This window comes from Branchiostoma floridae, chromosome 7, assembly GCF_000003815.2.
Source record: "Branchiostoma floridae strain S238N-H82 chromosome 7, Bfl_VNyyK, whole genome shotgun sequence".
In the NCBI taxonomy this organism is placed as follows: Eukaryota; Metazoa; Chordata; class Leptocardii; order Amphioxiformes; family Branchiostomatidae; genus Branchiostoma; species Branchiostoma floridae.
This window is the reverse complement of record NC_049985.1, coordinates 16,640,455-16,653,924: the sequence shown is the minus strand read 5'-3', so window position 1 is coordinate 16,653,924 and position 13,470 is coordinate 16,640,455. Positions and strand designations below refer to the sequence as shown.

At 41.8% G+C, this 13,470-nt stretch overlaps 1 protein-coding gene across 3 annotated transcripts in view; it reads right to left on the bottom strand.

Annotated features, from left to right (window-relative positions):
* Positions 1-13,470, bottom strand: part of LOC118419076 (inverted formin-2-like) — a 64,774-nt gene that overhangs the window by 7,685 nt on the left and 43,619 nt on the right. For all 3 annotated transcript variants that reach the window (XM_035825353.1, XM_035825356.1, XM_035825354.1), the window contains 7 exons: positions 7,078-7,929; positions 6,888-6,949; positions 6,573-6,675; positions 5,896-5,981; positions 2,349-2,449; positions 681-751; positions 310-417 (listed from right to left, as the gene is read on the bottom strand). In XM_035825353.1, coding sequence (XP_035681246.1) covers positions 310-417; positions 681-751; positions 2,349-2,449; positions 5,896-5,981; positions 6,573-6,675; positions 6,888-6,949; positions 7,078-7,929 — 1,383 coding nt within the window. The remainder of the gene's footprint in view (positions 1-309; positions 418-680; positions 752-2,348; positions 2,450-5,895; positions 5,982-6,572; positions 6,676-6,887; positions 6,950-7,077; positions 7,930-13,470) is intronic.

The following is a 13,470-nucleotide window of genomic DNA, read 5'->3' as shown; positions in this document are numbered from 1 at the left end:
CACCTGAGGGTATTGGGAAAATCTAGCTCCCATAGCAAGCTCTCTGGGCCCATTTCGTCTTTTGCTGGTCATTTATTTTTTGTACAAGGTCGTTTGTCTTCACCGTTGGAAAAACGACCCAGTACAAAAAGAAATGGCCAGCAAATTTATGAACAAAAAGAGAAAAAATACCCAGAGAGCCAGCTATGGTGGCTATATTTTCTCCCGTCATTTCCAAAATGGAAACGATTGTCCAATTCATATGTGATAGACGGCATGCTGGGTTGATGTAATAACCATTATCATGCCCTAGTAAGCAACAGTACTCACCAAAGCTACGTAGTGCATGAAGTTCATGCCAGGCTTGTTGGCGCGGGTGTCCACCAGCTTCAGTAAGGACGCCATCTTGAATCCAACAGCATTTCCTGCGTACCCACCCTGTCAGGCACACAATAGTTTGTCATCGAAGAACAGTTTACTACATAGCTCTAGCTTTAATAGCCTATTGTCTATATCGATAATGGGTACATAAGATACTTCTCGCATCACACGCTGATATGTGTTAGTTGAAAGTAGTTATCAAAGTTAACTGTCTGCTGCTACAACATAATACTAGGCTGCAGTTCTTTCAAAAGCGCTAGGTGGTGCTCATGTATTGTAAGATATATTAGTAATACGTTCCTTATCATACATATACTTACAGCATTGATGTAGTTGCCCGTTATTAGCACAATGTGGAGGATTTCTTGTAAGGCCTTGCACTTGAGGAGCTCTGTAAAATACAACAAAGAAACATTAGTAAAACGAAATCTTCAGGATCGAGACATTATGTATACGTACGCCTTCACAGCCTTTACACATGATGATAAGTCTCTACGTGACTTCCAACTTGGATATATCGAGTTCTGGACATGCTATGGGTGTGATTATTGAGTGGTAGGTAGCTCTTTGGACAGAAAGTAAGGGGTAGCCCTCTGGCGGCTTTTCGGAACTGCAGGGGCCGATTTTATTTCTGAAATTGAAACCAGGGTTTCATCGTCATAGTTTTTGCTTTGTTTTTTTCCGATGCAATGTACTGCAGTAAATTTAACCCATTACAAGCAGTACATGTACACGTTATACGAGCATTAAATCTGATGGGTAATTGCTCATCGAAGAACATAACCTGTTTTGACAGTTGCGCGTTACTTTTCGTTGATTGGACAAACAGAAAGTTCAAATTTGATTGTTGATTACATCATTGCTTTGCTTTGACCTTAATTTCATTGACCTGGAGAAGTGAAGTCAGTACCGGTCTGTCCGTTAACCAAGCTTCACTCCACAAGAAGAAAAGAACTACACGTTACCACGGTGATGACTTTTCACGGACAATTAAATAATTTGCATAATTAAGTCAGGGAAAAACACACGTGTATACGCATGCGCTAAGAACAAACACATGATAATTGCAAAGTTCTTTCAACTGTTTTCGTTTTCAGTGACCTCGTATTGAACGGATTTAAGCACAGTCTGTTGACTACTGAAGATAAAGACTTGTAATGTTTTAAGAGGTAAATTGAGGGAACCATGCCGACTTGCGGACACTTAATGTCATAAGAAAATAAGTGCAACACACAAAAGTAGGTTCGAGACAAAACGTGTAAATTACTCATAAGTGAACATGTGTTCTCAAAAGGCTAATGGTTTATCGTTAGTTCACCTTTATCTGTGGGGGTAGCCTATATCTGTTGGTTTAAAAAAGTGGGTATTTAGGTATATCAAGTCGACTGATAGGGGTTTCAAACATTTCGAAAATATTGCAATTTGAAACCACCGTCCGTCGACTCGATATTTCTATCACCCGGATTTTTTAAACAACGTATATAGGTTACCCCACGGATAAAGGTGAACTAGTGTTAACGTGAACAGTGGGTGCATGCATGTCAAGGTTCACCTCTACTATGTTTTTTGTTAGGTGGAAAAAGACCAAGCCCCGACAGAAGTCTATTTTGACTGACGTAGATGTCTGTATCTAAAGTTGGGATCTCACTGCTACTGTAGTACTGTATTATACGCGAGGCATTAAAGCAACATCATGGAGGATTCGTATACAATGAATGGTTCAATGAAAGATCTTCATTGTACATTTATGCTCTTGCAAAAACTAAGTACAGGTCTGACCGTCATATGGTGATATTGCAGAAGTACAAACTAGTACAATGAAATGACAATATGCGATGTCTTACTACACGACTGTACACATGTACTAGTGTGTACATGCTCAACTTCCTTGGAAGCCTTCTGTTGGTAGGCAGTAAACAGCTGACCAAATGGGACGGCAAAGATGTGAAACGGTGCGTTGGAGAAAGGTAACAAGATAAGCTACTCACCCTCCCCAGCTTTGATCATGATCTCTATCGAAGGTTCGAGGTAGTCTACGGTGGAGTTGAGTTCTTCTTTAAGCAGCATGCCATCTATGCGGAGCTTGTAACTGGAGGGAAACAACAACAGCAACATTTATATTTCACAAAGCTTTAAAGGTGGTCTGTGTAATATTAGGACAGCACATATAAAGTAAATGTTCCTACCGTTTCTTTACATAGTAATTTAGATCAACCCTATCGCATTGCATGTCGATATTCAGTGAGAGAAGTTGCAACATCATTGCATCATACAAGAATGCTTTAAAACTGTGAACTTCCAACAGAAACAGGCCCACATATGACTGATCAGAGTGTTTTCTGTAGAACCAAATCCTCCCAAAATTTATTGCAGTTTTGATTGATTAAACATAGCCTAAAAGAGGGAAATGAGGGCATAAAATCGAACATCATCAATTGTGGCTACGATGTAAAATTGCACTATTGTCATAATCATTAAACATTATTAAATGTTTCCCGTCGTAAGTTAAAGTTAAAATGTTGTTCCGGTGCTTTCCACTCGGAAACACGTATTAAGCACACAATAGGTTGTTGACCTGTTGTGTTGATGGACAGGAATATCCACTCCAACACATCTTAAAGTTAAATTGTGCAAACCATGATAAATCTCTGCATGGGTCACGTACAAGAGGCCCCGGACCGCCCCCCTCCCCATCACAACACGACAGCCTTCCTACCAAATCCACCAGCTGTAATAACTTATAAACAGCCGTCAAACTAAATCTTCAAGTCATACTTGACCTCTTCTTTACCAAGCGCCACCCCCTGACATTTAATATCCAATCCAGGCTTCTGGGTCAGATGAGTCCAATGCGATTTCGCGCTTGAACGACGAGGCTTGGGGAACGGTTTTGGGACGACAGCCAAGAGATGACGTAATGCTTTTTTTCTATGGACGAGATTAGCTACTGAGGACTCACGTGACTTCGTGACCCGGTTGTCATGCTGATATTTTTACTTTTCTGTAACTTGTGCTTCCTACCAAAGATTTCGGTGACAAGACAGTGATTCAAAAGGACAATTTTGAACCCACTGATTAAAGGTGTCAATGAGATGGAACAAATCACGGTACTCTACTATGTCTGACTTTAATTGTGTCGATATACTAAGTTAACGATGTAACTAGGTTACTGACTAGAATTACAATGAACCCATCCGTACCTACCAATATAGTTATAGTTAGAATTTTGACAACCATATCAACAATGTCTTGTTTACAATCAACTGAATTTTGCCGAAACGGTTTTACTAAGATCAACATAAACATGATCAGTATAAACAGTTCTATTTTTCGTTTCCAAAAACAGATCGACTGGGCCCCGGTTTGGAAATGTGACGTAAGCCTAAGCCGTGTTGACCACAATCCAAGACAAGTATTTGAGTTGCCATGGCAACACCACGTGTCAGAATGCACGAAATTGTACTCAGAAGAAAACGTGACTTCTGTAACGTAGACTCAGCTTACAAACAATTGTCCTTGTACAAAGGAAGGCAATAGGGAAGTGATGCTTTTGATAAGGCGTAATCTAGCCATTGAGTGTTGTAATGCACTTGTATCCAAACTTTTACACTTGTTATCAACTGTTTACCGGTAACGTAATCTTGATGGCCATTAAGGGCTTTCATTGCCTTCCTTATCGTGATAATATGTGTTATACGTTTCTAGATCCGCGTGCAAGCAAACCACCATTTCTATCTGTCAATAAAAACGAAGTTTCCATAAAACGGAACTTCCTTATAGGTAACAAAACACGGGGTAGCGTTTCGGTGAGATAATAAGTTTTGTATAAAAGCTTGCCGGACAAATGTAGGATGCCCAACGGAAATCGACCCAGGGAGATTTATCATGTTTTCCAGTATAACGACGTTGTCTAGGATATGAGTTCAAGACCACCAACCATAACATGTAGTAAGCCAATTTGTATTGAGGAAATCATATAGAAAATAGCGTTTCCTGCGTACATTAACTTGAGGTCACCCAAGCGTGTCTCACTAACGGCTAGAACACGCGAGAAGCCGCCGGTAGGGCCGGACGCCGCGCTCGGCCACATCGCCACTAAACGCTCTGATTTTCCCACCAACGTTAATGCGATGATTACCGGTGCATCGCCTGTCTGAGACGGCCCAAACTTGTGCAGTGAGGCTGTCAATCATCCCGGGCGTTCTGCTTTGAAGCGCCGTGACCTTTGACACGACAGACAATGGATAATGGCTACCTTTACGGGGGTTTTAAGTTGGATTCAATCTTCACATTTATGTAATGACCACAGTGACAATGGGGGAAGGACTGGACAATGTAAGTATTGTAGTTGACATTAAGACAGAGATGGCCCCATTTACGACATTATCTGTCTATCTTCAAGTAACTCATCACATTTTGCGTACACCCCTGTCGAAGGCATATTATAAAGTCTACCTCACATGTTAATATATAACCCGAAATCCTAAACTTTCCATTTTCTAACGTAGACTCACATGTTCTGTTCTGACATGTTGAAAGTATTGCCACCTAAGCTCTAACATTGGTGAGTCGTGGAAATCACACAAAGGGAGGCTTTAAGGGCTTAATGCCATTACTACATACACCGCCCATCAATAACATGCGCCGCCCTGTTTTTTTCTGTCTATAATCTTGATAATCATTCCCAGCTGCCTTGTCACCTTGCGTGATACTGTAATGTCGTCTTATTGGATTTGTGGGGGATTAGCGTGGAGACGACTCATTTTAAAGTTGACGTCAACATTGTAACAAGGTATAACTGTCACAATGAGACTGACAACCAGTTTGAACAAGACTCTACAATAATTGATCTGGTCTGGTCAGTATTGTCAAGCTTCTAGTCGCCAGCAAAGATTACTGCTGTGATGGTCCCCCCAGCTACGTAGCTAGTATCAAATTGGTTAGTTTTTTTCTTCTTTTAATTCATGTAATACGTAAAAGAATAGTCACTACTCTTGGATCTAGATAAGTTTTGTCAAATGTATCCAGTTGCATGAGTAACAACACAATTAGTTGAGTAATATTGAACCGCGTATTTTCATGAACTGGTTGTCTAACCTTGACCTTAACCTTCATCTACACATGTATGTATTTTCCAACTTTAATCGCCATCGTCGGTTTTATCCCACAAACGGTGACTCCATATCATTTCACTTTTAAACTGTTGTGCTCAGATTTTGCGTGTGTAGATGATTATGTTCATGTATCATAGAGCACACACAAAACAGGACAAAAGACACACAAAAACTGAGGTTCTGCTGCAGTACCAAGGTCATACACCAGGGGGTCCAAACTCGGTCTTGATCTTTGCCTTCCCAACCCCTACCCACGTACCAAATATAAAGACAGTCCATCCAGAGGCTCTAAAGTTATACCGACCACAAATGTTCGCAAACATAAACATGCACAATCAATCAATCAATCATGGTAGACACGCGAAAAAAACATTAATAAAAAATACCTCCATCTTTATGGATATAACAAAATAAGACGTACTTTTGTAAGCCTATGAGCAGCAGGAAGAATTTTTCAGCATTGCCTAGCTTCTCTCTGTCACCAGTGTAGGACTCCAACAACTCGATCTGGAGGTGAAAAAAATGACATGATCTTCAACAACCATGAGCATCGAGTAGACTCGCAGACATTCTTCATTTCTTTCAGGCTTAGAAAAGGATCATATACGTGACATCATTGTATTGTAGTCTCAATATAAAGCTAGGCTTAGATAGCTTATTTCTGCTACTGTGTGTTAAGCCTATCAGTGCAGTAGAAAGTCAAGATCGTCTCCTCCAATAAGCTCTGATTATCATTCCCCACCTCTTCTATTCATCTGTTTGATACTATAATGTAAAATAAATGTCTGTAGACTTACTGTGATTCAACCCACCAAGTTATCATCAATAATTTGCTTTTCAAGACCCACCGGCAAGATAATAATTGTGATAACTACTGTCATTATCACCATTATGCTTATCAGCATCGGGCATCTTTAACCGTACGGTTATTCACATTTTTTGTGTGTGCATCATCTTCAGTTTGACATTGTCGCTTGTAGCAGGGTAGACGACATTACACATCAACTGCAGTTGATATCAAATTATACAAAGATAAAAATATGTCCTTCATAATATTATCGTTATGAAGAAGACGTGAGCAGAGATAGTGATACTCACATCTTCCTTCTCTGGTAAAATCTTCAATAGACCCCTGAGCTTTTCTGCACCCACAGTCTCGCTGTCTCCCGTCTTCAACTTGTCGATGATCTCTTCGTTAGAACTAGAAACAAAATAGACAGAAAACTGTTGACTTGGGGAAAATATCACAAACATTGTTTAAGTTAGTACAGATTTCATAGTCTACACACTTAGATACTGTTGCGAATCAAAAGCTTCTCATGAAAATACGTTATTTCAGACATTCTCACAAGAGCAACATTGGTAGTGCGGGTATGAGAGATAGGCAATGACAGAGATAGGAATGATGCTCACCATCTGAACTGCCTCAGGAAGATGTTGAGGTTCAAACTTTTCTTCGAGTCAAACAACGCTACCTGTGGGGTCGACAGATTGACTTTGATAGTTAGCTGGTGCGATACATGGAATCTATCAAATCAAATCAGGCTAGTTTTAGATTTGGAAGCAGAATACCAGATGTTGTCAACCAAAGACAATGACCTACCTCATTGGACTCCTTAAGCTTCTTTTCTGGTCCTCCAGAATCATCCGCCGCGGGTGCAACGACCTTTCCCGTAGCATTTGTCTGTCGAAACAGTTCTTCCAAACTTTCGTAGTCTACAGAGTACCCGTTTTCCTTAGAGTTAGCTAGCTGCGTCCATATATTGCGCTTTCCCTTCACTTGGTGTGTCGACAATTTATTCCAGTTCAGTCTTCTCATTTTATACTTTGGCATTAGAGTAGAGGTAGGGGTGGAGGTGTGGAGGAGGGGAGCACCAGGAGGGGGAGGGGGAGCACCCGGGGGAGGGGGAGGTGGAGGGCCTCCACCGGGGGGTGGTGGTGGAGGAGGAGGGGGTCCTCCACTGCCTGGTGGTGGCGGTGGAGGTGGAGGGGGTCCAGGTGGAGGGGCTCCCTCCCCTTCCCCTTCTGAGGATAGCGGCGTGGAAAAGGGTGAGACATCTTCCTCCCCCGGGGGTGGGGGAGGGGGTGAAGGGGTGGGGGTATGGGTGAGAGTAGGTGAGGGTGGGGAGGGGTCTGAAGCTGAGGCATCGGAGTCGGATGACGCAGTGTTGCCCATACTAGAAGCGATAGAAGCTTGCTGCCCGTTCCCAGCTGCTGCAGAGTTGTCTCCACCAGCATGCCTTTCGGCCATAACTTTCTCAGCACCCTTCTCTAGCTTCCGGAGACCGGTCTTCAACATCCGGTCTGCCTCGGTCTCGTGTTCCAATAGCGTGGCGCGGTGCACCAGCTTCTCCAGGATCTCCCAAATGACATTGCTGGTTGGATCCTTCTTGTCCAATCGCAGGAGGTGTTGGAGAATGGCAAGAAACGACACGGCCTGGGGACCTTCACATACCTGCAACACATCAAAAGGAAAACACTGTTCAAGGGTTCATTTATGACAGTATACATGCTGCCGCATCCGCTGCAATGACACTGCAAACACATGATGTGTCAGAGGTTAAGTACTACGTTACATAACAATCTAAACTCGGCTACACTTCAATCACATAAATAACCTAGAGTAAATAGAACGTAGCGGTCTGGTGTCAGATAGGAGCCAACCGTGCGCTTTGTAATCTAACAAGAATTCGAAGACTACTGGTGGACATGTTAGAGCTATCTAGGTCACATTCCTTGGGCTTAAGATCCTGCTCATCGCAATCAACCAGAGAAAGACGTTACTTATCAGAGGATGACAAGAGGTGTCAGTGGTTACAAGTTTTGTCAACTTGTTTCGGAACGTTCGGTTTTGGGTCTTGGTAGAACTTCAAAGCAATCAAAGGTCGTTACAGCACATTCGTGACATTTATGTCTACAATAACCGTGTAGTCAGTCATAGCCCGGAACTTTCCCCACCCAGAATATCATAGGAGCGTGAACATTAAACAATTCTTTCCACCAAACAACCATGGCCATCTACACGCAACAGTCAAACTATGTCCAAATCAACATGGATACAGAATTAACCACGAACACAACAAGAAAAACTTTTAAATTGGCTATAACAGAAACGAACGGTATGAAAAAAAGCTTTCATATGAAGAACAAATTATGAACATCACAATGTAACACACTGACACATGGATTACGAACTATGTTATCACAAAACAAAAACAAATGATAACTACAAAAAAACACGCGATACTCAAAACTGACACACGTACGCTTTGTAATTGTTAATTAGAAACCATAATGCTATCTGTATGTTGATGGTAATTCTATGTTATTTTGTATTGTATTGTAGTTCCCTCTTTTGGAAGACATGCTGTCCTTTCGCTAGAAAACTAAAGAGGAGTTGTTTCCACAGTTAAATCAAACAAACATATGTATATGTCATTCATCACATCTGAAAAGCAGATACAAAACTTTCACAAAACGTGAAAACCATGGCAACACAGTACACTTTGATGACATGAGTCAACAAACATCTAGATACATACCAAAGCGAGTATATGTCAACTATGTCTTCATTTGACCTAAGTTGAATTTCTTAGAAGCTTCAAGATGAATCCAACATGTTTAGAGATATTATGGCGATTACAGCATTAGTTGATGATGTCTCTACGAACAAAGCCTCTTTTTATCGACCAGGTAATGTCGTGATCTTAGGTTTAACACTTTCAATCAAGACGCGATTTGGAGCTTAGTGTCATGAAAGAACGTGTCTCTTCATCATCATCAGACTGTGCATGGGAATATGGCGTTACAAGGACGCTTTTTGTTCACATTATCCATCTCATGTCTTGGTGATCCCGAGCGTAAATTGTGTGACTATCCCGGATATAGAAGTCTTACACCATGCATCTGGTGTCCAAAGATGAAAGATGTCTACATCTTTACAAAGCTGTCACAAATGATCTGTGCTACTCAGGGTAATATGATCTGTGCTACTCAGGGTAATATGGATTCGTACAACTATTTGTCTTATATCTTATACAAGGATTTCTGAAAACTTTCGGACATGTTTTGTTACTTTTATTTATGTAGTATTTTCCTGTACTACTGTAAAGTTTTCCTTTGTTTGGCTGGTATTTTTTTTCCCTGAAACTCGAAGGTACCATCAAACATATCTTTCGATCTGTCCTTGTGACATGACCGTTTTAAAAGTCTGAGCACTAAAAGATGGCCGTTCGCCAGGATGTCGTCTGCGCTTTTGTACTCAATCTTGCATGATGGGTGCGCTTGACTGGCCCTCCTTACCTGTGCCGGTAATCATCACACATGGGTAGAAAACCCTTCCAGCCTTCCGGAACGACCTAAAGCACCTCGCACAGAGACCCGATTGTTTACACGGTGTCCAGTAGATACCCAACAAGGTGCTTACGCTCCGAGTTCGAGTCCCAAAAATCAGATAACAAAAAGAATGGATGAGATTTCAGTGACAGGTTTACTTACAAACCTTCTGGGAACAAGAAAAGACCGAGTCATCCAAAGCGGCGAGGCACAAAAGATAGAAGTCTGTCAGTCAAACCGTGTTATGCTTTCTGTCAATCAGGTTTGGCCGAGACGACATTGATGGGCAGCCACCCAGTGCTGGTAGGTCATCTAAAGTAGTGCCGCCGATCGCTCCACTGCTAAAACGCCATTTGTACCCGGCATGGTTTTAAACCTGAGATTGACACGCTAAAGGATACGTCTTTGAGAACCTACAGACCTGATTAGCCCTCCTCTAGCTACATCAACGTTAGAAATAACTTGGGGCTGATTGATGTGGTTCCTAGCTAGCTACACCGGCCATGCTGGTTCTCTAAAGTGCAGGGCTCATTTACTACCAGATTCACTGAGACGTGCTCCAACTAAAAGCTCGGATTGCTGCCAAAGATTTATAGTCTACAGTCAAGCACCATAACGCCTGAAATATGAACAATATCTCGTCGTGGGAGAAAGGTAAACTGTAAGAAAACAGCACGTTTTGGGGTCGTGTCGGCGGCCGAAAGACCGGGTGCACTGAGAAGAGTTTTACGGCCCGTGGAGGAGCATTTGGCGCGACGATCTCCGCATAAGGGAAAGACTTCAACCTTAGCCTCTTTATGTAAACCGTTCTCTTCATTTCCTGTTCTGCCATTTCGCAGGCAGGAACCATATACAAATGTTTTACAGCTGTATGCTTGAATCTGTTGCTTTCTGATGCAATCTTGACAGTCTTCAATCTGTTGCTTATTGATGCCATCCTGATACTTATAAGCCATACACGTAGTAATGACTTTAAGTCTACGTCAATATGCATTCCGTAAACCTGCTTATACCGGGACACATTAGGAATGCACAAAGCTGTTGAACTTTGGACAGCAATTCACAGCTTGCTAATAATAGATGACAGCTTTATTAAACAGGATATATTTGGCCGTTAGAAAATACATCATAACAAAATTCCCGTTTGTCGTTTCGCTGGCAACGGCAGGAACTTTCTGAAGATGCAGAACCTCATTATCAGTCGCTACATCAAAGAGACAACCAATAAAAACCTCGAAGCCATTTTGTCGTTGAGTGAAAGTTTGTTATTTTTACCAAACCGAGACCTTTGACCTGAAAGTGATCCGACTATACAGCTTGCCGCGGGGCAGATAGAATGTTCAGACAGTGGTACGTGACAACTACAACGTCTATTGTTCAACTGTGTCATCTCTGACTGACTGTTCGTAAAAGATCTCAAAATTTACGACACCGCGAAGCTGTTTAACAAGACTTGAACATATTGACCGCTGGTAATCATATATTATGAAGTGTTTGATCTTTGAAATATTTAGTGTACCCTTGTATCCAAACAGTTAGTGTATGGTTGAACTCGTAAAAGATGACTTCCATAGTACTACTTGGAACGAAAAAGTTGGTAAAAATGCAGTGACAATAGAGGGAAAACATCCAACCGCCCAAAGATTTTTGTGTGTGCTCTTTTTCAAACGAGCAAAGTTTCATGACTTCGAAGGCCTTTTCTTAAAATAAGCGCCCTCCGTGTAGACAGAGTTCACAGATCACTACCAGAGAACAATCATACCCAGTTCTAAATATAGGAAATCCCCGCCTGTAACGCTAGAAATGCCAATTCACGGTATTTCCAATCAACCACGACCGCAAGACTCCACGTTTTAGGACACTCCTGCAAAAGCTATATTATTATAATAAAGGTGCGTATATTATCACCTAAGCAGATACAGCTATTACTAGTGTTCGAATAGTCTCTTTTTACAACAATGTCAATCAACTAGCCATCTTTACGTGTATGACCAACGCGTCTACAATGTACTTGCAATTAGCCTTCGGGCAAGAACTTACAAATAAACTAAACTTTCCAAATATTAACATAGCATATGCACCTAGGTATACACAACACGCTAATGAAAAGGCCAAAGTCCAATCTTCAAAATATGTATTTTCCTAATTTCATAATTTCGCATTTCGTATCTACTGTTGTTACTCACGCACAAACAAGATACTGACAAAAATAAGTATTACAGTCGTAACACGTTATCATCAGGGTCTCACATGGATGAAAAAATGCGGTGTATTGCCTTTTGTTTAACAACGCGTTCTCACCATCTCGCTACAAGACGACTAGAGTGCCCCCCGTCTTAGATTTCCCCCGACCTTACCTAACATGCTGTAGGTGTCATACAACACCACAGGTACCCTGTTAACACCAATGACACCCATACGGATGCCCCTATAGTGCCCTCCCACACTGATGACTCATACGTGATCTGATCTGATCTGAGAGAATACTTGCGGGACGGAAGAGAGCATGCCAACCTCAGGCTAGCGTCAAGTTTTCAAACCGGGGCCCGGTCGGGCTGTTTGTGCTAACAAAAATAGGAACGTATACGTAAAAATATACACAAATACTACCCACGACTATTCTCTTTATGTCTTGTGTAGTTTGATGTCATATCATACTATTCGTTCCCGAAAGCTGCCCGGTTTGGCATGTGACGTAGGTCTAACCAAGGAGCTTTTTGGTCTAACAGGTGGTCGTTCTACATTAAGCTCGTAACAAACTAGGCTTGCCTGGTTACCGTAGTTACCAACATAAATGTGGAGAATTCCTCATCGCACACAGTACGGGAACAGCGTTAGAAACCGTAACACATGGATTACCACTCTCTTAGCATCCAAAACATTCAGTATGACGTAATTCCTAAGATCAGATCCCTAAAAAACTGAATGAAACTCTTAGAGCTCGATCCTCTGTTCCTTACAGAAGTAAATATTCGTTCTCCAACTTTCGCAGTAAAATCATTGCCAATTCCATTCTCTCAGGATTTGAAGAATCTTTTTCGGAGTCGTACTTTTTGAGTGACGTTAGAGAATCAGGGTACCGCCACAATGGGGGGCTTTGTACCAGCCGTGCGGAGATCAGGCCAGCGAAGATTTAAAAAAGACCTCGCAGAATGGGCACGCAAATATTGTCGGACGCGAGGGTAAACAAAACCCGTGCCCACCTCAAATACGGACGGTAAGCCTCTCGAAAGTAGGAGTACATGTGACGACAACACCTATCAAACTGGAGAACTGTCAAAGATAAAAATCAGCATCCACCAGCACAAGGGCATTGCAGGTATTCGGTCACTTACTGGACCATATCCGCGAATGAAAGGGAAAGGATATATTTCTAAAATTTCTAGGAAGTCACGAAAGCCGTTAGGAGAATCCCTTGGCTATTGTCATCAGTCCACATAGATTTTGCTGAACAAATTATTAAGTAAAGATAAGGTGTGGTGGGGAGGGGTAAGATGGAACATACGCCCACATACGTAGTCACCTGTCATTGCTATCATTGTAGGAAATATGATCAGCAACACAGGACATAAGTGTGTGCTATAGCGCACAATAACAATGTTCCAGAAATATTATGTCTATCCTAGTCTGTATATTCTAAACGACGGTTATGTGAACGGAT